This window comes from Chanodichthys erythropterus, chromosome 20, assembly GCF_024489055.1.
Source record: "Chanodichthys erythropterus isolate Z2021 chromosome 20, ASM2448905v1, whole genome shotgun sequence".
Taxonomy (NCBI): domain Eukaryota; kingdom Metazoa; phylum Chordata; class Actinopteri; order Cypriniformes; family Xenocyprididae; genus Chanodichthys; species Chanodichthys erythropterus.
The window spans coordinates 22,327,088-22,353,841 of record NC_090240.1 but is presented as its reverse complement, the minus strand read 5'-3'; the positions used below and the strand labels follow the sequence as shown (position 1 = coordinate 22,353,841).

General features: G+C 36.5%; 2 protein-coding genes across 18 annotated transcripts in view; one reads left to right on the top strand and one right to left on the bottom strand.

The window, feature by feature from the left end:
- The window catches only part of hspg2 (heparan sulfate proteoglycan 2), a 116,661-nt gene extending 107,647 nt beyond the window's left edge, over positions 1-9,014 (bottom strand). For 12 of the 17 annotated variants that reach the window (XM_067371539.1, XM_067371544.1, XM_067371545.1 and 9 more), the window contains exon 1: positions 8,589-9,014. In XM_067371539.1, coding sequence (XP_067227640.1) covers positions 8,589-8,663 — 75 coding nt within the window. In that variant the 5' untranslated portion in view covers positions 8,664-9,014. The remainder of the gene's footprint in view (positions 1-8,588) is intronic. The other 5 variants (XM_067371550.1, XM_067371551.1, XM_067371554.1 and 2 more) reach the window with 1 other exon arrangement.
- Positions 9,015-14,106: 5,092 nt separating this feature from the next.
- On the top strand, positions 14,107-25,856 carry zgc:158263 (ceramide kinase family protein). The gene is made up of 13 exons (XM_067372151.1): positions 14,107-14,246; positions 15,365-15,460; positions 15,549-15,686; positions 15,788-15,916; positions 16,848-16,911; positions 17,174-17,319; positions 17,462-17,536; positions 19,228-19,380; positions 19,642-19,747; positions 22,883-22,986; positions 23,256-23,452; positions 23,555-23,880; positions 25,170-25,856. Exons 1-13 carry the CDS (start codon positions 14,120-14,122, stop codon positions 25,228-25,230), a joined length of 1,722 nt encoding a protein of 573 aa, XP_067228252.1. The 5' UTR covers positions 14,107-14,119; the 3' UTR covers positions 25,231-25,856.
- The last annotated feature ends 898 nt before the right edge of the window (positions 25,857-26,754 follow it).

Sequence of the window (26,754 nt, the reverse complement as noted above, 5' to 3'; positions counted from 1 at the left end):
AAGCAGCACAGAAATTAAGCAAAACTGTGATATGAATAATTATGATTGTGAAGGGGAATAACTAGGCAACTAAATACAGTGGGGTCAAAAAAGGCCACAAGTGAAACCCTTGTTTAACTGCAAATTTGAATAAAACAAAAAAAACTAAACTTGAATAATACAAAATGAACATTTCTCAATTTAAAATTAATAATAAAAAATTAAGACTATTTTTTTCAGAATTATACAGCATAAGAATGTTTCAGAGAGCACATTGTGCTTCAATAAAAGCAAAAAAATAATATTATTTTAAAGTGACCTAAATAGTTAAGAGACCTAAATATGACATTTTTCATCATTTTACAAATTGCAATGTTAATTTGTAAAATATAAATTGAAAAAGATACTAAATAAATAATTATAAAATAAATAAATATTTAAAAATATATAAAAATATAATGGTTTTGGCCATTCATTTACATGTTAATGGTGAACACAAGCTTTTAAAAATGTGTTTCAAAATGCACGGTTTTGAAAACTATACGCCAAGGCCTTGTAAATAAAAACGTGAATTTGTGACATCATGCGCATGCGCATTACTTGTTCAATCTATAGGCACGTAATGTTTCTTTCCAAAGTGACACCTTAATGTACCCTTAGATTGCTTCTGTGTGCCTATAGTACAGGAAAAACTCTAATGGCCCGTTTTCACCAAGCGGTACGGTACGGTTCAGTTCAGTTCAGTACCTTACAGTACGATTCGGGATGGTAAACTCTGATCCGGCTTGCGTTTCCACTGCCAACAGTACCCTTACTTGATAGGTGTGGTGAATGGTGGAAAGTAGCGATCAACGTCATTCTCGCGTGAAGAAGAAAGAGACAGTAAACAACAATGAAGGACATACAGCAGCTTTGTTTGAGCAAAGGCTGAAGACCACAAGAAAAACAGCCGAAAAATACACATTGTGTTGCAACGGTATTGTGTTGTCATTCCCCTTGTAGCACACGCAAGTGTCGATTCTCTGTCAACCAATCAACGTTCTGCAGTGAGTGTAGCTCCACGCTTTTGGTACCAGTACTATTGGTACTATTGTGCTAGGTACCACAAAGGAAGGATCCCAAAAAAGTGGTACGGTACGGTTCGGGTATCATTCACAACTTCTGACAATGGAAACAGCACAAATTGTGTACCGTACTGTACTGTACCTTACCACTCAGCAGAAACGAGCCATTAAAGACAGGAAAGCCTGAGTAAACTTTACTATTGGGAAGTGGCTTATAGAGATTCACTAAAATCAGTGTTACTGACACTTTTAGCCATACAAATATCCTCTACTGGAAGAGTGCAGATATCCTCTACTGGAAGAGTGCAGATTTCCTCTCTTATCACACAGCACACATTGAAGGGAACCAGGGACTGTAAAGTCCCTCACAGAGGACTTGTGTCAAATGTCAATTGCCAATCTGCCAAAAAAAACACAATGAAACATTACTGGCAAGTATTTAATCAGGTGAGATTTAATCTTTCTATAGCCACACCCTCACCCGTAAGCAAACACAAGAATTACCTTACATCTTTACTCTCTCATCTGAATGACAAAGAGAAGCACTGCTTGCCAACGGCCAAGAGCCAGAAGTGCCCGGCTCCAGTAGAGGAGCTGTTGACATGCTAATGTACAACAGCCTCCTGGGTGGCTCAACTAGTTTTATCTGTGGCCTCTCCGGTTGAAGAGGTGCAGAGAAGGTGGCAGTACTGAATAGAGGCCCGAATGCTCAAAGGGGCCAAAAGCAGCCCGGCAAACTATGACAGTCCCTGGCAACCACTTCAAAAACAAGTATATCACAAACAGTGGTGCACTCAATCACCATATCCAGGGTACACTAGGTCAATGGATTGTGTTAAAAAAAAATCACTTGTAGACGCACCTTTACGCTTTTGTTTTGGTTAAGCACTGCAAAGCAAGTCTTTGTTATGTCTGGTTTTTGGTGAACATAAAAGATTTATCTTTTTGGCTCTTTTCTTGTAAATTGATGAAAGGAACGTTTACAAAATCAAGTGCTCCATCATCTATCTTCTCATTTTTATTTTCCTTTCGCTGTGACATATACTGTGACCTGAGGGCAATGAAATTCTTTTTTCTTTCCTGACATGATCTCAGTGGTGTAATAACAGCCTGGGAGAACTCGTATCCTATGGGGGTTGCAGGAGGCTCGGAAAAAGTAGCGCCTTTCTTTCTGGGACAGGCCGAGGCTTGTCGTAGATTAATGGAAGATGTCTCTGCTGAGAACTTCATTCACACGCTGTTTTCACAAGACAGAATCAGACACTCTTTACAATTTCATCTTACCATAAATATCCAGCAAGCACTGACACAAGCCATCTGTGATGTACTGAGTAAAACGTTGATATTATACATATGGATGCTATACTGATGATACAGAAGGCCAGTGTATTTACTGTGTACTATACAGTACTTATTGCAGATATAATGTAGGCATACTATAGACTTTTAACTAAAACAAAAAAATTGTAATGGAGCAATATTAGAATTCTGGATACAGTAAGTTTATTATTTTCATGTTATTACTGATACCTGATAAATAGCTGATATTAAAATTGTATATTATTTTTTCTAAATAAATGTAGAAAAAAAAAGTAACCACTAAAATTATGTTTTAAATGCAACAAGTGAATATGGGCATCACAACATTATAATGTACTTATAATGAAAATATGGAATAAAATTGAGATCTGCTTAACATTACATACAACATTAATTATTTACTTTTGGTGTTGGATGATAAAGGAAATCTAAATGTAAAAATATGGTAAATGAGAATGAACAAATAATATTAATAAGAAAATAATAATAATAATAATTACATTAAAAAAATATCTAATATCATCTGATAACCAATATGCTACCAATATTGTGCAGCCTTAGAAAAAAACTCCATAAATAGTTGTGCTGCACAGAACATCTTTTTTCTGGTCAAATACATACTGATATTTTTAGTACAGCAAATTATGCATAACAATATATGAGTCATGATCTAGCCAATAAAGAGAGACATCCAGGTTGTTCCCATACAAGTCTAAAAAAGGTCAAAATTTTCCAGAGAGACAGACAAATACACTATATTGCCAAAAGTTTTGGGACGTCTGCCTTTACGTGCACATGAACTTTAATGACATCCCATTCTTAATCTGTAGGGTTTAATGTGGAGTTGGCCCACCCTTTGCAGCCTATAACAGCCTCAACTTATCTGTGAAGGCTTTCCACAAGGTTTATGAGTGTGTTTATGGGAATTTTTAACCATTCTTCTAGAAGCGCATTTGTGAAGCCCATCACTGATATTGGACGAGAAGGCCTGGCTCGCAGTCTCCGCTCTAATTCATCCCAAAGGCGTTCTATCGGTGCAGGCCAGTCAAGTTCCTCCACACCAAACTCACTCATCTATGTCTTTATGGACCTTGCTTTGTGCACTGGTGCACAGTCATGTTGGAACAGGAAGGGGCCATCCCCAAACTTGGGAAACAGAGTTGGGAGCATGAAATTGTCTTGGTGTGCTGAAAAATTAAGAGTTCCTTTTACTGGAACTAAGGGGCCAAACCCAACCACAACAACCCCACACCATAATCCCCCCCTCCAACAAACTTTACACTTGGCACAATGAAGTCAGGCAAGTACCATTATCCTGGCAACCGCCAATCCCGAATCGTCCATCAGAATGCCAGACAGAGAAGCGTGATTCATCGCTCCAGAGAGCATGTGTCCAATGCTAAAATTGGCGACTTCTGAGCACTATGCGCCTCAGCATGCTCTGACCCCGCTCTGTGATTTTACGTGGCCTACCACTTCGTGGTGGAGTTGCTGTTGTTCCCAATTGCTTCCACTTTGTTATAATACCACTAACAGTTGACCGTGAAATATTTAGTAGTGAGGAAATTTCAGGAATGACTTATTGCACAGGTGGCAACCTATCACGGTACCATGCTTGAATTCACTGAGCTCCTGAGAGCGACCCATTCTTTCACAAATGTTTGTAGAAGCAGCCAGCATGCCTAGGTGCTTGAATTTATACACCTGTGGCCATGGAAGTGATTGGAACACCAATTTGGCAATATAGTGTATAAAGCCTTTTAGAAGTCTGAGACACCATTTAGCACTTCATTATAGAAACAAAACTCAAAGCACTTCCTTACACTAAGCAATGTAATGAGCACATTTACACTATAAACTTTAATAGTATGCATACCCTCTAGAAACTGAACCCCTGATCTTGGTGTTGTTATTGCACAATGCACATTTTTGAAGGTCATCTACAAGTCATGTACTGAAATGGCAGCAATATATCAAGCACTTCTTGTGACACTATTGGTGAAACAACTGTCTGGACTGTTCTGAGAATGCATGGGAAGGCGGGACATACATAACTAATCAAGAAAGAAAATTTGTATTTATGAGTATGGGTGGTCAGGATAAGGGCGCTTCTTATGAAGCATCAAACCGCACACTGAGCACTCAAGTCTGCACTTGCAAGTGTTACAATACCAGCTGAACTGCAGCTGTGTTTGGAGTCTGTCTCCCTCCCACTCTATAACAAACAGCTGGCAAATGCAAGATGAAGATTCCCACAGTGATGTACCACAGGTTACCTGCAGACGAAGCGGAACGGGGTGGGATGAATTTATCTGAGCAAGCAAGTAGATCACAGATATGGCTGGGAACAATCCTTGGCATAATGAATTCAAAAGACCAACAACCTTTTTAAAATGAAACATGTCTTTAAAATACAAAACAATACTAAAAAAAGAGGGATTTCTAAATGTCGAGCGATTTCAGTACATCAGCTCATAAAAATGCTGTTCTAACCACTTTGACCCCAATCCAAACCGAAGTCACACTTCACAACAAAACAAATAACAGCAGCACAGGCTGTTCTCCATATGTGCCAATAAGTTTGCATTCAGCCACATCTATAAATGATCCACACCATTTACAACAAGAGCCAAAAGAGGACAAACCAAACTAAAAGGACTGAAAATTAACTTAAAGTCATGATGAAAAGGTAATGGCAGATCGTTTTTACCGTATTGTGACGTACATCCCAGTTTAAAAGATCATCAAAAACCTGGTTCTATCCATGGGTTGTTAATTTAATTTTATGGCTGTTCTACTCAAAAATGAATGTGAGCATGCAGACAACTGTGGAAGAAAGGGGTTTAATTAAATTATTAAAGATTAATTAAACATATTGTGAACTATTCATTCATGTATAAGAGCAATAACATGCATTTACAAAGATTAAATACATTCACAAAATAAACAAAGTAAAGCATTGGAACTAGCAACCACCAGGTTATGGGTTCAATTCCCAAGAAATATGTGTTGCACTAATAAACATGCAACACAAATCACTTTGGATAAAAATTCTGCCAAATGCACAAATGTAAAACTAAGGGGCCATGTAGACGACACCATTTTCAACTACTAAACTTAAAACTTTTAATGTGTTTTGGCTGTTCAAAAACGCAAACATTTGAAAAAGAGTTTCAAAGTGCATGTTTTTTCATTATTGTCTCCAAAAATGCGAAAACAGTGACATCATGCGCATGCGTATTACGTTATCAGTCGGCGCGCAGTGTTTCTTTACAAAGTGACATCGCCAACTACTGGCCAGGCATGCATAATACAGCATTTTTTACCCTTTTTGCAGATCCATGTGAACAGGGACCGTTTTGACAATGATGTTGTCTGTACGCGAAAAATGCAAAAGGAAAAACCTTTCCCTTTTTAGTACAACGCTGTTGTGTAAACGCACTCTAACATCTCTGAGAGATCTCAGATTATACTAGCACACATTTTTCTAAGTTGCCATAAATGCCATTTTGAAGTGTGTGATTTTACTGCAATTCATTTAAGTACCTATAGCATTTGCTGAATGTAACAGGCCATATTAGGTTGACAAGCAGCTCACAAACAAGATATATAAAAGCACACACTGAGACCATTAATAATCTCCTGTCCTCAAAATCTCATTGAACACAGGCCCAGTTATCCCAGTGCTGTGCACTAGATTCCTTTGTGCTTACTTGGAAGACCATGTGGGTGTTAAATTGACTAGGTAGGCTGGACTATATCTAGATATTACATAAGATACAGTAAATGTGGGCATACTGGGGAGGGCAAGACGGTGAAAGACACTACAGAAATGAGCGTGTAACTACAGTCTAGAGCAGTAAACCGAATATATCCACAGGAATCCAGACCTGCCTCAAAATCCGACCTAGATGAAGTCATGATATCCTTGTGACTCTCGAATCAGAGAGACATCTCAAAATAAAATAGCACATTGTAACGCTGGACATCATGCGACAAAGTCCAACACTTAAAAGGCTTTGTAGAGTCAAAAACAGAGCTAATAATAACTATCTGCCTTTAAAAGGGATTGTTAGCACAGGAAAAAAAAGAAGATTCTATTATCATTTAGAAAACAAAAAAATACTTTGAAGAATTTTTCAACTGTTGTTTTGTCCATATAATAAAAGTCAATGAGGTCAAAAAAGGACACTATTGACTCTCAAAAACCACAAATATTATTTCAAAATAAAAATCTGACTTGCTTAAATGAACAAACTTTTGTTAATCGATAACTGCAGGTCTACATCTCTCAAAAGAGTTTCCTACTTTTTTCTTCATCCTAAATAAAGGTCAAACAAGCTAAAAGTAAAAGGAGTGACACTGGGCGTGAACCCACTTGCAACTCTTTACCAACACACAAAACTTCAACGACCTCACAAGTAGCCAGTTTAACCCAAAAATTACATGCGTCAATAAATAGCAAAGGATCATCTCTCAATTACCAGGCCATTGATAGTTAACAGCAGGGAGGGAGCACTTGATTGTGTCAGTAAACTAAAAGGTAATAAAGTGCTTTTATTGGGGTTTTGTCAGTGCTGATTGATACTTATGACCCTGAAATTCCAGAAGAACACCAGGGATGCCGGTGGCAACTGAAGCCAACTCAATTGAACTCTGTCAAATCTTAGGCAAGCTTGTAATGGAAAAAACACATGGCGTTGATTCCATTTAATTCAATTATACTGCAACTGACACAGTGGACCCTGAAACAAAGCAGCAAAGATCTCAAATTACCAAAGGCGATGGGCCCCCGCTACACATCAGTAAACTGAGAGAGGCTCATGTTCACTAGTGTCTGAATGATAAGAGAGGGATTATACATGGTATGCAGGATTTAAAGAATCTGAAGTTATACATGACAAGACTTTCAGTTAGCATGTGATCCAGAGAATTTTAGGAGGATTCAACATCAAAGGCGCTCCAAGACATCGCTAATATCAGCTAACTAGTTAAACTAACTCCAAAACGTACAGGAGGGGGTAATGACTGTACAGCCTGCTAAGAAGCTCCTCAAAACAAATGGTAGTTTTTGATCAGTGAAAGTACCTTTTTTATGCTTTACAAGAACCAGACTAAAAACAGAAGCTTTAACTTCATGCAAAAGTAGAGCAGTATTCCCTAAAAATGATTTTCTTTCGATTCTTTTGTGTAGGTAATTTCACAGGCTATTCCATTTCCAACAGTTCAGTTAGTATCTCAGTACTCTCCACCTATTAGCAATAAAGTCAAAATGAATCTACCAGCAGGCTGGAAGTAGAACAGTACTACAGGTACCAAGAAAGATGAGATGCAGGGTTTTCATATTAACTCATACCTAATCATGTGATCGGCTATTCGGTCTCATTCAGACACTATTTATTTTAATTGTAATATATTTTATTAAACCTATCCTGTGTATATAACTCCTGTTAATGCTAAGAATTCAAAGACAGTTTTCACAAAGGTGTCAATTTCTTTGTGAGTGCCTAGCACAAACATTGAGAGTCAATAAGCAAGTCTATGTAGAAACTGTGATTTTATGTCATGCATGAAGCGCAAAAGTGATAAAACAAATGCAGTCTATGCATTGCTTTAATCATGACAACATGAGAAAGGAAGCAATCACAAAACAGGGTTAGATCATCCCACCCATAATTAAGATAAACTGCTTCCTTTTTCACTTGATAGTCTTTTTATTGTTTGCATATATTACACAATAAATATATTAATTATTCAAGCTAAAATCTGTTCACATGAAATATGCGGAAATTACATTATCTACTGTATCAATAGGTGATCTGAATAAGTGTTTGATCACAAAAGCTATAACTTCGTACAAGTTAGTGTTCAGTGAAAGTGCTCTAAACCAAGTGTCAAAGAATAAATAAAGTATACAGACATGCAAGACGCCAGTGAGAACAACTATGAATAGCTCGTTTCTATGGATAAAATTAGACCAGGACTACAACACTTGAGTCGAGCTTTACATATCCGTGTAAGAGATCAATGCAACTTTCACATGATACAATTCGCGGCTTACTAAATGCTGCAAAAAGAATGGAGTGAAAATGAATGGGTTATATTACGACGCAAAGTTTTGCTAAAGTAACTTTTTGGGTGCTTTCCATTGATACAGTTACCTTTTACACAAAAGCAGTACATAGTGATACAATGAAAGTATAAAAATGCAAATGAATCACTTACATTAAACAGATACGACGTAAATATCAAAGGGAAAATAAAAAGGGTGAGTTTGTGGGCACGTATCCGCGTCCCCATTTCTGCCAACCCAGCACGACTCCAAACACGCCGCTGGGAAAATCAAAGTCCGTCACTTGAAGCCTCTGAGAATTTATTCGCAAGTTTGAAGCGTTTCTTTTACAGCAAGGCCGCCGTCGCTTCTCCGTCCCACGCTTGGTGGGACTTCATTTGCCAAAAAAGAAAAAAAAAAATCCGTCTTCTGTTGAGTCCTTGTGAGATACAACCAAGAGAAACTTATGGTTGACTTGTGAATATCCGTTTTGTTCTCTTGGTCCCACTTTCCGATGGGCAAGCAGAAAGTTCAGCATGCACTGCCTAGCGGATCACTTCAGCGCGAGGATGTTGAACTGCTGACGATGGCTTTGTCTCAAATCCTAGTGAGCTGCCTAGCTAGACAGCATAGTCAGCTCTTCTAAGCTGACGCAGAAAGAGACTCGGAGTGTAAATGATGCCCAGAACTATGACGCCCAAATATGTTGTCTAGGTAGGAAGCTCACTAGGATTTGAGACACAGCCTATCAGCGCCTGGCATAAAAGGCGGAATGGAATTCCGGAAAAGGGATCTTACAGCTGGACTACGCCTCTCTCTACAAACTAAATTTGATTCCTATTTTAACAAAATGAAAATGCACAACAGTTTTGCACTGTGACTTTACCAGATGTTTTTTTTAAATATGCAAATAACTTATTTTATTCTGTAATGCCTGTATACAATATTTAATAAAGCCTATTTGTCTTTTTGCTTATGACACCAAGGGTGAATACGGGTAAAGTGGGATATTGTAGTATCCAGTGTAGAGTTACTTTTAGAGATTTATATGTAAAATGATATTGTGTGAAGGGCTAGGCTATCTGACATCATATTTTAAAACAATATGACACATAATAAGACAGTGTCAGTGTCCATTGTATTCACTCTATAATATTATTTATAAGCAAAGCCTGAATTTACAGTTCTATGAATCATGAGATACAATATTTGCAATATGAACAAAATATCACTTCAGCTGGATTTTGAAAGATGCAGAAAGAAACTTTAGGGAAGTTCATGCAAAACGATTAGCATTTTGATACAAAATTATTACAATGTACATTAGTTTGGTTATTCATTTTTGCATTGTTCATTTTATGAAAGTAAGACGGTCTTGTAAAGTCAAAATTGTGAAATCAAACCTAAGTTATCATTTCACTTTTGATTATGATGCCTCATGACTAGCTATTTAATGTTATTATCGTGATTAAACACTGTCTTCCAACACTGTAAAAAAAATGATTTTCATGATTTGTTATCACAACATTTTTTCTTTTGTGAAATCAATTTAGATATGGTTAATGTGGTTCAGATAACATAATATTTTGAGTTTATGTTGATTAAACCAATCACCTTCATTATATTAACTCAAATTTTTAATTTCAACAAACTCAAAGTTTTAAGGCAACCAGGTAACTTACTTTTTTAAGTTAAACCAACAATTCTTTTTTACAGCGAAGGTCTCTAATAGCCTCTAGTATCTGGTTTAGATCACTTTGTGGCAGTAGCACCACCTAATGACGCAAAACTTATGAGGCTCTGAAAACTCTGCTGAAGATGTCCATGTTGATTACAGCTGGTTATTTTTATGGTTTGGCCCACAAATAAGTCTTTCTGTTAACAATGTGAAATTGCAGTTACATCATATTTAATTTGTTCCAATATTTTTCACATTTCTCTTGGCAGTCTAGACTCTTCAGTCCAGCTTTCAAGATCTAAATTGTCCATTGAGCTGAATTGAAATAGTACAAATCGATTGACAGAGAGCGGAACTCTCAAGTGCTCAGAGTGTTCAGAGAGTAAAAATATATCTGTGCTAAATTTATACTTCGCCTCTAACACAAACACACTGGTGAGCAAAATCGAAGAATTTATTAGCCAATGGCTAATGATAGACATTATTTAGTCGCCCAGAGTGAAGATTTAGTCACATATGCGAGTGTTTTATAAGAATTGTAGAGTGTTGCAATGTCTAATCTTGCCCAAACTTAACATACAACATGCTAAAAACATGGTAAAGCATCCTAGAAAAACTTAGCTAATTTGCTAAAGCATGCTAATAATAAAATGAAACTGGAAGTTGCTGTAACTCATGCATGAAATGTCCAATCTGCCCCAAGCTTAACATGTTTGATAAGAGTCCACATCTACATGCCAATATTCAGTTATAGTCATAGCACCACCAGCTGGCAGCAGGAACTGTGGCAAATACAAATGACTTTGACACAGTCCTCCTATATTACCTACTTAAAGGTGCCCTAGTTTTTACAAGATAATATAAGTCTAAGGTGTCCCCTGAATGTGTCTGTGAAGTTTCAGCTCAAAATAGATTTTTTTTATTAATTTTTTTAACTGCCTATTTTGGGGCATCATTAACTATGCACCGTTTCAGGCTGCGGCCCCTTTAAATTGCGCGACTTCTCTTGTTTCTGTGAATACAGAACCACATTTAACAGTACATCAGCAACATGCTAACGAAACATTTATAAAGACAATTTACAAATATCACTAAAAATATCATGATATCATGGATCATGTCAGTTATTATTGCTCCATCTGCCATTTTTCGCTTTTGTTCTTGTTTGCTCACCTAGTCTGATGATTCAGCTGTGCACAGATCCAGACGTTAATACTGCCTGCCCTTGTCTAATTCTTGAACATGGGCTGGCATATGCAAATATTGGGGTCATACATATTAATGATCCCGACTGTTACGTAACAGTCGGTGTTATGTTGAGATTCGCCTGTTCTTCGAAGGTCTTTTAAAAAAAACGAGATTTACACAAGAAGGAGGAAACAATGGTGTTTTGCGACTCACTGTATTTCATTTCCATGTACTGAACTCTTGTTATTCAACTATGAATTCTAGGGCACCTTTAAATGCATTTTTGGCCACCGTGCTCTGTTTTCCTAAGGCTAGCAGGTAGCAGTGGCACCAGTGCAAGGGCCCTTTCATCCCTGCTTCCCAATTTAGCGATTTTATCACTAGATTTAGTGACTTCCCCACCCCTTTTTGAGACTTTTTCCAAAAGTTTAGGGACAAATCTAACAACTTCTTGGACAAACCTTTTCTAGATTCTTATTTTGCCTACTGATCTATATTCATATGATATGTGATATAGTGACATTTAGCTACAAGTTTTAATTGAAAGCAGTTGGCAACACTGCTGCTTGCAGCTTTACATAATATTGGTCTCCTTACCCTGAAAGAAATAGAATCAGAATTATAAAAAGAATTATAAATTAGAATTATAAAAAGAATTATAAATCTACAAAACTGTGAAGCCATCAGTGATGGTCCAAAACTGTTTGTCCTAGGATATAAACTGACTCAAACAAGTGCATCAATAAGCATTTAGACATAATGTGTTATAATGTGGTTTTCTAGCCAAACAAGTCTATAAAACTTTTGGCAATACATCCATTTAGTCCAGTAACCTATAATTAAAAGAAGTTCCCCTCAGAAAAAAAGATTAAGCACTTCTGTCATCTCTTTCTGTTCAGCCATTGAGAATTTACTCCATCCAATATCACAAGGACATCTGCAGAGGATCTGTTTACATGCCCAGTCACATCCATAACTGGGACAAAGTATGCCTCTGTCTTACAATGAGTTTTAGAGCAGCTGCTTTCAATTTAGGCTTTATCTGCCCAGCTGGATTCCCTCTAGCAACTCCAAAACAACACTAGAGAATGATTATGGAAAAAGCTGCCAAGATGCATCACTGTAAATCTGCATCACAAAATCTGAATGCAGATGTATGTGTGTTTCTTTTGACACAAAATGGATGATGTCACATTTGACAATGTAGCTGATTGTTATCAAATAATTCAGACTGCATTCCTTTTTGATTAGGCTAACTTTGAACCACTCATAGCCAAGTTGCAAAAATGACAACTTGAAAGGGAAAATTACGCCTTAAAGGAACACATAAACGATATTGAATGAAATATCTCGAATAAAAATCTTGAATAAACTGATTTATTATAACAATTATATTGTTAGATGTAGCGAAACCAGTATCAGATGTATTTATTTTTATTAAGAGCAGTGCATATATGCTATGTCTAAACCATTGTCGCCACCTGCTGGAGGTTACAAGGAACTGTTCTGAAGTAGAGGGTACAAGCTTATCAAAACAATATTACAAGACTGGAAAACACTGAAAATTGGATTCTTAATGTGGGCATCTTAATGTGTTTACCATTGTAATTAATGTCTAAATTAATGTACATTATGGTATTATATATTACATGCAAGATTAAGAATAATTAGAGACAAAGGATGCATGCTTTTCATCATAATGCATGCAACTTCTTATATTCTAATATGTTAGTATGTGTAGACAAAAAAAAAAAAAAAAAAACCTTCTGTTTGGAGATAAACATATTTACGGAACCCTTTTACTTTTGCTGTCATTCGGGTTAAGCAGATTTTCAGGTAAGTCGACGTTCCAGGTTTAGCCCATTTAACAGAAGAAAAGAAACACACTGACAGAAACAAAAACAGACCAAAGATGAGGAAGATGTGCAGTCAGTGCAGTCAAACAAGACTGACACCTGTGTTTTGGCATTTGAAGCCAATGTTGCATGTGTTCAGACTAATCTTAGATATTGTATAAACATCCTTCACCAAGGGAAAAAAAAAAAAAAAAGGAAACAAAAATTGACGGTTGAAGTGTGTTTATTAAGTGTCGAGTCATCTAGTCATACCAGTCACACCAACTGTATGTTGACAGTAAAAACAAAAGGGTGCAGAGAGAAAGGAGAAACTTACATGAATATATATCTAAGATGAATTTTAAGCAGGCTATGCAGTGTTTTGATGGTCTATCTACACATAATATACAACATGTGTCTATTTACAGTGAATATTTATAACACTATTTTCACTAGCTCCGCCCACCACTGCACAGAATGTACTTTTTACATTTAACAATGTTAAAATTCATAAAATATAACTGATTAATAATACCAGAGGCAGTGAATCAAATATTTTATTTTGTAAAGTTTAAAGTAATTTTATAAAAGAAAAACTTTGAATGGCAAAAAAGTACTCGTTTGATAATTTACAATGAATTACGGTCGGATATCATCTGCATAATCATATTATCCAATGAGAGTTGCGTATGCAAATTTTTCCAGTACAGGTGCGCAACCTCAAAGGGAAGTGAACGTGTTTTATACCTGTAACAGTCAAATAGGTCAGTCCAGGATAGCGAAGACGGAGCCGTCTTAATTTATTGGATATTACCTTACTTAAGCTTATTTATTAAACTTGGCGACTTTTTAACCCACGTCTTAACAAAATGATTATATTTGTTCGCTTCAAATTTTAGACGCCTTGAGCAACTTCTAAATTCTTGCATGGATAAAAAATACCGCTGAATACTGCTTGTGGGAGCATGAAGTTGTATAGATAAATGAAACTACCAAAGTGGCGATGGAGATGGATTCGGTGAGAGTTGAGTCGAGTCTGTGGATCGGTAATAAGCGGTACAGGGCTTTCCTGAGCGGATGGTACTTCAGCTGGACTGAGATCGACAAAAGGAACCGGGAGAAGAAAACAAGTACGACATTTATTATCGTTCTCAATGCACCCGAGTTCCAAAAATGCGGTCTAGGTTGACAGTTTTGAGACAATTTGTTATTTTTTATAAAGATAGCTTGGTAGATAAATTTAAATATGTTTAATATGCTTCTAAAGTACGTGTACAAAGTGATATTGTGGGTGTTTTTGGGGTATATGTTAAAAAAATTACATGACATGGGATATGTATTCGATTAAAGTCAGACTCGGTCATTTTTTACTAATTATAAATGAGGCAAGAAATTAATAGCACTTCTGAGAAATATCATATCACATCATCAATCTTCTAAAAATAAATTAATAAATTCTACAAGGAGAAGGTCGCCCCCTCATGGGCGCAGCCATTTTGACATCACAAGAGCAGTTGTGCACGTTATGGACTCAGGTACTAATATTAATAGAAAAAAATAATGTTAAATAATGTATGAGCCCATGTCAACAGCATTTATTGTTAAGAAGTAACAAAAAATAATTTAAAGTAATTATAATAATAATAATAATAAAATAATTTGCTATTATTAAATAGCATTTGGATGAAGAGCCATAGAAATGTAAACGAACACTTACTCTGACACATCAGTGACTTATAGTCATTCTTATTTGTAGATAATTAACCACCATATAATGATTTGATGCCTGATGTACCATTACAATTAGTTTAATTATTGACAAGAAATGTAGAAATAGGTTAAAGTGACACTTTATGCTCTGTGCGCTATCCAATTTGTATCCACGGTTTTCTTTGAACTTAATTTAAATGCATGACAATATAAATGCTGTCTTAACATTATCTAGCTGGATTGGATTGAAAGGAATAATCCATAAACATATTAGTTTATTGCTTAATGCTTAGCTAATTAATGAATTAATGTGAAATGAAATAAAATTATGTTTAAAAGTCCTTCCTTATTGGATTTGTCTGCATTCTGATGACTTCAAAACAAGTTGAACAGCACCATCAATTCTTGGTAACAAACACTGTACACCTTGGCATCTGCATAAAAGGCCTGAGTAGGAATGGTGGAATGTTTTTTGAGAATGTGAGAAATGGGTACATCACTTATGCAAGAGCGTAAAGTGTCTATCTGTCGTTCTTAGTTTCAGTGCCGGTGTCAGAGGTGATTGGGGTGAAGGAGGGTCGAGTTGAGATCCAAACCCAGAAGAAAGTAGAAGACACTGACCTTGATTTTACATGTAAGTTTCCAAAAGTTTTTTTTTTTTTTGCACAGGGATCAAATAAGTTAGACTAAACCTAGTTTTTGTCCTTTTATAATCACATAAGTATTCTATGTGAAGCGCAACAGCAGTGTTAACGGACATGGACTCTCATGGAGTCTGGGCAGGACCCAGTTCTGCTGTCCTAGCCGGGGTGTCCGGGACCAATGGATCACTCAACTCAGAACTGCACTCAAAACCCACAGTATGTACAGCTGAAAATAATACCCTTAATCATTCATCCAGACTCATTATTCTCTAATGACTCATTAACATCTCTCCCTTCATCTACTTCTCCTTTATCAGGCCCCTCGCGTCCTCACAGGTTGTTGGTGTTCATTAATCCTTTTGGAGGAAAGAAGAGGGGGAAACAGATCTTTCACTCTCTAGTGGCCCCTCTGTTTGAGCTGGCTGGCATCAGCTCTCATGTTGTGGGTGAGATACTGAGACTCTGTCTGTGCCATTCAATAACTGAACAGTTATCAAGTGTCCCCCTGTTTGGGCTCTGATACGGCCTGCACGTCAAGTAGTACGGTTCTCAAGTAACATCGGTCGATCTTTATCGAAACTTGGGAACAAGGCTGAATTAAGTAGCAAAGTTAAATAGTCAGATAGTCAGACAAAATAGCATATCCTAATCATTAGTAATTTTGCATGATTTATTTTTTCTAGAACACATTTTAAAAGGGTCATAACATTCTTATATATATATATATATATATGTATGGATGTATGTGTTTGGAAAACATTACAGTTTTTACTGTTTTTGTCTCTTATGCTCACCAAGGCTGCATTTATTTAATCAAAAATACATTAAAAGCAGTAATATTATGAAATTAAAATGATATTTCACAATAGTACTATTTTTACTGTATTTTTAATTGAAAAAAAAAATGCAGTCTTGGTTAGCATAAGAGACTTCTTTCAAAAACATTAAAAAAATTTAATGTTTCCAAACCTTTGGGAGGTACTGTAAATGCTCTTGTTTTCTATTTATAGAAGAATCCTAAAAAATGTATCACAGTTTCCACAAAAAAAAAAATATTAACCTGCAGAATAATAAGAACAGTTTCTAGAGCATCAAATCAGCATATTAGAATGATTTCTGAAGGATCATGTGACATATTTATTTCATCCATCTGACATAATATTGCAACCAAAATTTCAGAAACAAGCTGTTGTTGCAGCTTAGTTTTAATAAATGACCTTATTGAATTGGTTTAGGTACTGAAAACTTCATATTTCAACACTTTTATTAAAAAAAAAAAATCAAGTAAAAGTAGTTTTCACATTATAAGACTTCTTAAAAAAAATATAGAGCGAATTAAAAAAAAAAAAATCTGGGGGATGTTTTTTTTTTTTTTAGTGACTGAACGAGCAAATCAGGCCAGAGACTACATCCTGAAGAAAGACTTAACAGGGTTTGATGGGTAAGTTATCCTTCAATGGTTATTTCCTCATGAGAAAAGATTCAAGAGTGTGCAGTAACAAAGGTGTCATTGTAATAATTCATGTCACATGAGCCCTGTCCTCTGTATTTTGTTGTTTAATCAGAAGTGTTGCCTTAATACCAGAAAGGTCATCTTAGAAATATGCGTCACTATATTTCCGAGGAAGCTCGCTGATAATACTCGAAATTTGGGTTTTAGGAAATTTATCAAAAGTTCCAGTCAAATCTTTTTTTCCGTTCAGAGTGATATGTGTGGGCGGAGACGGAATGTTCAGCGAGCTGCTGCACGGTGTGATTGGACGAACCCAGCAGGAGGCGGGAGTTTCAGAACATGACCCAACTGTAAAGCTGCAGCCATGTGACCTCCACATTGGCATAATTCCAGCAGGTGAATGTTTGCATAGTGCTGTGACTGATGCTTGCAGAAAAGGGCGTCGATTGTGGTCTGTTTATAGCACTAATGTGTCATTCAGATGCATGGTCAAGATAGGAGAGTTAGTTTACCTCCCTGTGTTTACTCTTCTCCACAGGCTCTACAGATTGTGTGTGTTTTGCGACCGTGGGCATAAATGACCCTGTGACATCGACGCTGCACATCATCATTGGTAATCTGCATTTTTTTAAGAGCAATAAACAATAAAAAGTAGGCCAAATTTCATAACCACTGCAATGCTGTTATGAGTGTTAGTGGCACTGTGTTACCCAATTAAAACCGCGCAGAATGACACACAGGATAGCAGCCCTAAAAAACATATGCAAATTGTATTGTATATTAATAGAGGAGGAAGAATATATAAATAATGGGTCTCATTCACTAATAATTGCTTGGATTATTTCATATTTGTACGCACAGGAGAACTTCTCATGAAAAATCTCCACCTAATTCACAACATGTGTGCGTGAGTTTCTAATGTTAGAGAATTTGGAGTATTCTAAATGAGTGATCACGTGCACAAGGTTAGCCATTTGCATATAACATGGCCAAATCATCTCCATATAAGGGCTATAAAGGCTTCCTTCACAGCTTTTCATTACTCTCGTCAAACGTGACACTCTCTGCAGATGCGCTGTCACCACATCCTCGAGCTAAGTGTGTCATTCTCAAAACCATAATTAGAGTCGTGATAAGATTTTAACAATGATACAGCCACACAGCTTTTTACATATGTGTAGTTTCAGTTTTTCCTATATTTTTTTCTTAAATTTAGAATAAAGTTTAGTACGAAAGTTCTGTTAGTGAAAACGTTAGTACTCAGATTTCATGCACAAATTTGTGCGTACGCATGCTTCGTAAATGAGATGTTCCTCTGTCTTGCCACTCGTGTGGTAATGTTGCCAGTGAATAATATAAAAAACAAAAAATGAAAATTCAGCCATTAATTACTTACCCTCATGTCGTTCCACACCCGTAAGACCTTCGTTCATCTCCAGAACACAAATTAAGATATTTTTGATAAAATAGTGAGGCCTGCATTGCATCATTTCCTTTTTCAGTGCTCAGAAAGCTACTAAAGATGTATTTAAAACAGTTCATGTGACTACAGTGGTTCAACCTTAATATTATAAAGTGATGAGAATACTTTTTGTGCACCAAGAAAACGAAATAACGACTTTTCAACAATATCTAGTGATGGCCGATTTCAAAACACTGCTTCATGAAGCTTTATGCTTTGTTTTAAAGAAAGCTTTTTTTTTTTTTTTAAATCTTTTGTTTTGAATCAGTGGTTTCGAGTGCCAGTATCACGTGATTTCAGTAAACAAGGCTACATAAGTGTTTCGAAATTTCAATAGTTTATGTGACTTTAGCAGTTTGATACACGCTCTGAACCACTGATTCGAAACAAAAGATTTATAAAGCTTCGAAGCTTCATGAAGCAGTGTTTTGAAATCGCCCATTACTAGATATTGTTTAGGGCTAACCGATATATCGCATGAGATTGTCACGCACATTTCGTCAGTAAAGCCGGTTCCCTGATTGCTGCTAAATCGTCATCACCTGCTTTCAAATGGAGCGGCATTTAATAGACAGAGCCGTAGATCACTGAAAAGCCACGCAATATCGCGTTCATATCGCAGATGAATCGCCTTCGATAATGAACGGTCTTGTGATCTACGGCTCTGTCTATTAAATGCCGCTCCATTTGAAAGCAGGTGATGGCGATTTAGCGGCAATCAGGGAACCGGCTTTACTGACGAAATGCGCGTGACAATCGGTCAGCCCTAATATTGTTGAATAAAGCCGTTATTTTATATATAGACCGCATAATTGGATGTTTTTACTTTTTTCGCTTACCAGGAGACTCGCAGCCTCTGGATGTGTGTTCTGTCCATTATCAAAACACACTGGTGCGTTATTCTGTCTCAATGGTGGGCTATGGTTTCTATGGCGATGTTTTGGCAGAGAGTGAGAGGCACCGCTGGATGGGCCCTCTCAGATATGATTATTCAGGTATGGACGGGAAGACTCAACTGTCTCTAAAACTGTATTTTAGACTGAATACTGATAGGTCTGCCTCAATATTTATTGTAATTATAAAATATTCCTTTGTTGAAGTAACATTGTTTTGGGAAATCTGTAGGGTTTGATATGCCAGATTCTTCTCTATATGCTATACTGATATTGTCAATCATAATCATGAATGTGAGAGGAGAAACAGACATTGATCTCCCTCTCTACTCATATTTTCATGCTTGTTTGTTCTTCTTGTAGGTTGTATGGTGTACCTGTGTAACAGGAGCTATCCGGGACTAGTGCAATATCTCCCTGCTGATTCCCATATCTCCAGCCCACGGGACAAAACTCGCTGCCTCTCAGGGTAAATATTTGCCTTCGTCTTTTTACCTGAAAGCCACATTAGGAGCATTTTATTTGACAATATTGACTTTAAGGAGCATTTTAAGCTACAGGGGCCAGTTGCACCAGCTGTGCGCAAGTTACAACGTAGACTAGTTTTGACGTAAATGGGCACTAAGTTACAACTTACGCACTACTAAATATTTTTGTGTTGCACCATTAAACTTAGTTGAAGCGTAACTCTACGTATACACTAAATATTTACGGAAGCCTCCTATCAGGAGTAACGGTTGGAATAAAATAGCAGACTGACTGAACTGCATCAATAAGCTCTTGTTTTACCTGACAGACTTCATTCTTTACACATATATGATGCTGCTGACATTTACACTCTCTTAAATTTTAAGAGAGAGAACATCATGTGAAAAGATTACTTTGTTAGACACTCTTCAACACGAACCCGTTAAACAGCGCGCCGCTGTGTGCATCGGTCCTATCACTCCGTGTTGTGCATGTCAAATAAAATCAGTCATAATCAATAAATGTAATTTCTTATGTTTTTGTTGTTGTTTCAGTATTTATTTATTGATCCTTATTAATTTAGTTTCAAATACAGTTTCTGAATGTTATTTACATATAAAAACATTTTATGATTAAGTAGTAGGCTATTATATTTAATGGGAACTTATTTTTACTGTTAGCTACGTGAGGCAAAATAAGTCAGAATGAAGGATAAACTGAAATTCACGGAATTTCAACAACTTCTGCTCCTGTATTTGAAGGATAACTGAAGGTAAACGTCATATTATGCGACTACGCATTACTTTACGGAGACCTTACGAGCTACTAGCTACGTTCTGCCTTAAGAACAAATGGTGCAACCGAATAAAGTACAGAGTTAGTTACAAACTAGCTAGTAGTTACTAAGCCACTAGTGTGGACTTTACGTTCCAATTTAAGAAAGAACTTACGAACGGCTGGTGCAACCCTACCCAGGTTGCTAAAACTCAAACAACAGTGCAAAAATGAAAGTAGAAAAGTAGTTGGTAGAGTTTGTATGTGTGGATGTGTTGAGTGGATCCATGAGTAGATTTGTTTGGGTCCTTAGTGTGGCCTCATCTTTTGGGAATAAAGTGTTATTAGCAGTTACCTCATTAAAATAACACAATTGGCTTGAATTCCTCTGTGTTTTTCTGAAATGGAGGTCCTTCCTTAGGGCTGTTACCATGGCTGCTCAAGCAGTAGGATCTCTAATGGAATAAGAGTAGCTGGTGAATTGCTAGTAGCAACATATAGTCTCAAAGGAAAGACAAAGACTGCTAAATTAAAAGAATATTCGGAGTTATTTCAAACCAAATTTCAAAGTACCACATCCGTGTTATGAAAAGACAGTAATCACCGTGTCACCGTAATCAGAAGTGTCGTAAACTGTCTGTGACTTCTTTTCCCCCCATTTTTTTTTTTTTTAGATCAATCCAAAACAAATGTTTAATTGCCAACATGTTGAAGCTTAGTTGATAGGCTGTTAATTCATTAAAGGGTAGGTTCACCCAAAATTGTAAATTCTGGCATCAATTACTCACTCTCACGTCGTTCCAAACCCGCAAGACTGTTGTTCATCTTCGGAAAACAAATGAAGATTTTTTTTTTGGGGAAATCTGAGAGCTTTCTGTCCTACACGACTGACACTTTGACGCTTAAAAAGTTCATAAAGAGATCGCAAAACTAATCCATATGAATTGAGTGGTTTAGTCCACGTTTTTTGAAGACGAAGAGACGCTTTATATGATGAACAGATTAAATTTAGGCTTTTATTCACATATAAACATTGATGAGCGAACATAAACAGAAGCTCAACCAAACCTTCATGACACGCAAAAACAAACCTCACTGGTTCTTGCGTAAGCTCAAACGTGCTGCGCATAATCGTTTCAAGCAAACATGCTTGAGCTGTTTACCACAACTGATGTGTGAGATGATGAATGTTAATACTATATGTGAGTAAAAGCCTAAATTCGATCTGTTAATCATATAAAACGATTGTATCTCTTCAGAAAATTTTGACTAAATCACTCAATTCATATGGATTTGTTTCACCATCTCTTTATGAACTTTTTGAAGTCTCAAAGTCTTACAGGTTTAGAACAACATGAGGGTGAGTAATTAATAACAGAATTTTCATTTTTGGGTTAATTAAAGGAACACTCCACTTTTTTTGAAAATAGGCTCATTTTCCAACTCCCCTAGAGTTAAACAGTTGAGTTTTACCGTTTTCAAATCCATTCAGCCGATCTCCGGTTCTGGCAGTACCACTTTTAGCATAGCTTAGCATAGTTCATTGAATCTGATTAGACCGTTAGCATCGCGCTTAAAAATGACCAAAGAGTTTTGATATTTTTCCTATTTAAAACTTGACTCTTCTGTAGTTAAATCGTGTACTAAGACCAACGGAAAATAAAAAGTTGTGATTTTCTAGGCTGATATGGCTAGGAACTATACTCCCATTCAGGCGTAATAATCAAGGAACTTTGCTGCCGTTCCATGGGTGCAGCAGGCGCAATGATATTATTGCACAGGGAACGTGCCTTGCAACCATTGAGACGTTTGTTAGAGACGCTGCGTAATATCATTGCACTGCTGCAGCCATGATACGGCGGCAAAGTTCCTTGCTTATTACGCCGGAATGAGAGTATAGTTCCTAGCCATATCAGCCTAGAAAATCGCAACTTTTCATTTTCCTTCTGTCTTAGTACACGATTTAACTACAGAAGAGTCAAGTTTTAAATAGGAAAAATATCAAAACTGTCGGTCTAATCAGATTCAATGAACTATGCTAAGCTATGCTAAAAGTGGTACCGCCAGAACCGGAGATCCGCTGAATGGATTCGAAAACGGTAAAACTCAACTGTTTAACTCTAGGGGAGTTGGAAAATGAGCCTATTTTCAAAAAAAGTGGAGTGTTCCTTTAACCCTTTAAATGATAAGCTCTCTTCCCACAAAAGCATTCAGCATAGTGAAAACTGACATCCATTTAAAAAAACTGCATCTGGTCTCCTTTCCTGTGTACTGCAGCATTACGCTTTTCTTTTCTTTTTGCCTTAAAGCAGCTTTGGATCCCAGAAATGTTTTAAAAGCATGTTTGCGTGTGTATGTGCAGGTGCCGTGTGTGTTCAGAGAGCAAAGAGAGGCTGTTCCCCCACTTTGACAGCTCCAGTTCCCTCTATAGCACTAATGTGAGCCAGTACAGCAGTGAGTTAGAGGGTAAGAGCATCTGCTGCCTGTTTGTAGAATGATTGTCTGTGTCATCTCATTAGAAGCCCTATTAGTGAGATCACACTGTGCTGTGTGTCTCTGTGGGATGCATATGTTGTACATCTCTATATGACCGTTGTCATGTTAGTGCCAAAGTGTGCATTGGTAGACCTTCAAAGCCATTATGAACTTGTGATGTAGACTATTCAGAAAAAAATATAGCAAGATGATTAATTGATGTTGAGCTCTTTAACCTTTTATCATTGTTTTTATCTCAGGTGAGTGGGTGACTATTGAAGGCAGGTTCAAGTGCGTCTCCCTCACCTGTATGTCAAGCTCATGTCCACGGAGCCCAAAGGGTCTTTCGCCGTCCGCTCACCTGGCCGATGGGACGGCGGACCTCATCATAGTCCGAGAAACTAACCCTCTTGGCTTTCTCACATACCTTCACAGGCACACAAACAAACAGGATCAGGTAAAACCAAATGACATTCAAGGAAATAAACTCTCAGGCAGCTAAATGTTGAATCAGTCAGAAAAACGTTCAGCTAGATCTCTGAAACAACTATAATTTCAGTTTGACCTGCCCTTCGTTGAAGTTCATCGTGTCAAGGCTGTTCGGTTTTCTCTACCTCCTGGAGAAGAAGAGGAGTATGAGGAGGAGGATGATCGTGAAATTCAGACCTCTGCTCCGAGAGAACTGGAAGATCCTGAGAAACTGAGCAGTAGTAACATTGCAGGTCACTCACAGCAGCATCTCGCAGGGTGGAAGGAAAAAGGAAGTGAGACAAGTAGATTAAAGAGACAAGGCTTTGTGTGTGGGCCTTGCTGTGCTAAACCTCGCTCGGTATCTGTGTGGAACTGTGATGGAGAAATTCTACCTCACACCGAGATCTCATGCAGGTACGTTGTTGTGTGATTTAGCAAGGCATTAAAATCCAGTTACTCGAGGGAAATTCACATGGAAGAACTTAATCCTGCTCTTACTGTATAATAATCATACACTAACGCTCAAAAGTTTGGGGTCTGTAAGATGTTTATTTTTTTCAGCGAGGATGCATTCAATTGATCAAAAAAGGCAGTAAAGACATTTAAAAAAACATTTATTCCAAATAAATGCTGTTCTTTTGAACTTTCTATTCTTCAAAGAATCACAGTATCCACAAAAATATTAAACTGTTTTCGACATTGATAATTATAAGAAATGTTTCTTGAGGACCAAATCAGCATATTAGAATTTCTGAAGGATTGTGTGACTCTGAAAGGGTTAGTTCACCCAAAAATGAAAATTCTCATTTATTACTCACCCTCATGTCGTTTCACACCCGTAAGACCTTTGTTACTCTTCAGAACACAATATATTTTTGTTGAAATCCGATGTCTCCGTGAGACCTGCATAGCCAGCAATGACACTTCCTCTTTCAAGATCCATAAAGGTACTAAAAACCTATTTAAATCGATTTCATGCGAGTACAGTGGTTCAATATTAATATTATAATGTGACGAGAATATTTTTGGAGTGCCACGAATAACTAAGTTAACGAATAACTTATTTAGTGATTGCCAAATTCAAAACACTGCTTCATGAAGCATCGAAGCACAAATGAATCAGTGTAAGTCATTATTTTGGGGGTTTTTTGGCACACCAAAAATATTCTTGTCGCTTTATAATATTAATATTGAACCACTGAACTCACATGAACCGATTTAAATATGTTTTTAGTACCTTTATGGATCTTGAGAGAGGAAGTGTCATTGCTCCCTATGGAGGCCTCACGGAGCCATCAGATTTAAACTAAAATATCTTAATTTGTGTTCCGAAGATTAATGAAGGTCTTACGGGTGTGAAACGGCATGAGGGTGAGTAATAAATGACAGAATTTTCATTTTTGGGTGAACTAACCCTTGAAGCTGAAAAATCAGCTTTGTCATCACAGGAATGAATTAAAATAGAAAACAGTTGATTTATTGTAATAATATTATTTCATAATATTTATGTTTTTACTATATTTTTGACTTCTTTAAAAAAAATTACTTACCCCAATATTTTAAACAGCAGTGTCTGCAACATCTGGCTCCAAAGATGTAAGCAAACCATAGATAATAATATCAAGTGCAAGTTTAGGAGTTTCAAACCATAAACTTTGCATCTTCTCATTTGAATGATTCCTAATATGACTCTCTTTCCACAGAGTTCATGGCCAGCTGGTGCGTCTCTTTGCCAGGGGCATCGAGGATTCAGCAATGCCGTGAAACTTGTAGGGGCTAAGAAAAGAAATGTGATCAACGTAACACATGCCCTCTTTATGGCACTCTATATGAGGATGTAATTGTTAGGGAGATTAAATATAATGTAAATAATTATGATGGGTGAGAGGATGTACAGAGTCTTAAAATGTGAATGTATTAGACGTACAGCGGAGCAGTGATGTCATTCAAGCTCATTTCACATTTCTTAGCTAGATATTTCAGTATTTTCATGGAAATCTCAAGAATAATGATTAACATATGTAGGTGATGGATCAGTTCAGGTCTGTCATATAATATTGTTCATTTCACTGATTTTATAGGGGTTTTTTGCAGAGCAAAAAATAATTTATGCAATATTTTAGTGCAAACCGACATTAACAACATTACATTTTGTGTCGGGGTTATTTAATAGAGATTTTTGTACTTTTGTCCTTTCAGTGAAGGCTCTACATTTTCTGTGTAAGGCTTGTACATGGGAGTGACAGTCACAAACAGAGTAAATGACATGTTTTAAGGGAGTGGACCCATTCCAGACATTCTTCCAGCTTGACTGGAATGTGCATCTGCAAGATGTCAATGGGTTTAACGTTCAAAATCACTAGTTAATATATGTGTTTGTCCTAATAAAGTGTCATGAATGTATTCAAAGCTCTCGTTTTTGATATCCTTGGAGTTCTTTATTATTCTTATCGGTATGTAGTTACAAATAAAAAGCCTCATAATACTGTAGTGGATGGAAATTATGCTTTTGTCATAATTCCAACTAAGATATAAATAAGTATAAATGGCAAAGCAACGTGAATGCATTACAATGCACAATGCCTTGTCATGGTCTATGCATTAAAAAAATGTTCATTAGAAAAATATATGTATTAAAATAAGTCTGATTTTCCTTTAGAAAATGGAAATGAAAACATTTTGATAAATTATATTTTATCAAATATAATTTTAATAATTCTTAAATATATACACTAATGTTCAAAAATTTGGCACGAGTAAGATGTTATTGGTTTATTAAAGAAGCCTTTATGCTCAAAACTGCATTTATTTGATCAAAAATACAGTAAAAACAGTAATATTGTGAATTATTATGATTTAAAATAACATAAAATCATTAAAAAAAAAAAATTCATTTATTCCTGTGATGGCAAAGCTGAATTTTCAGCATCATACTTCAGTCTTCAGTGGATTCATTTCTATTAATTTCTTTTTAAAAAATTAAACTGACCCCAGAGTTTTGAGCGGTAGTGTATATTTTAAATAAGAATGCACCTTCACATTTAAGACAAAAATGGCATTTAAGCTCACATTCTATTTTATGTAGTTTCTTTTTAAATAAGTGTTTTTCTTGTTACACATTTCAATTTATCAATCTAATGGCAATTACTTAACTAGCAATAACTTGCAGTGAATTAAATTGTGAGTTCAGAATCCCAAACCTCTCATCAAATATCTGCTTCCAAGAAAAGTTGAGGATCTACTGAGGTTCTAAGATCTACTGTAACATCACTGTTTACATCTGATTAA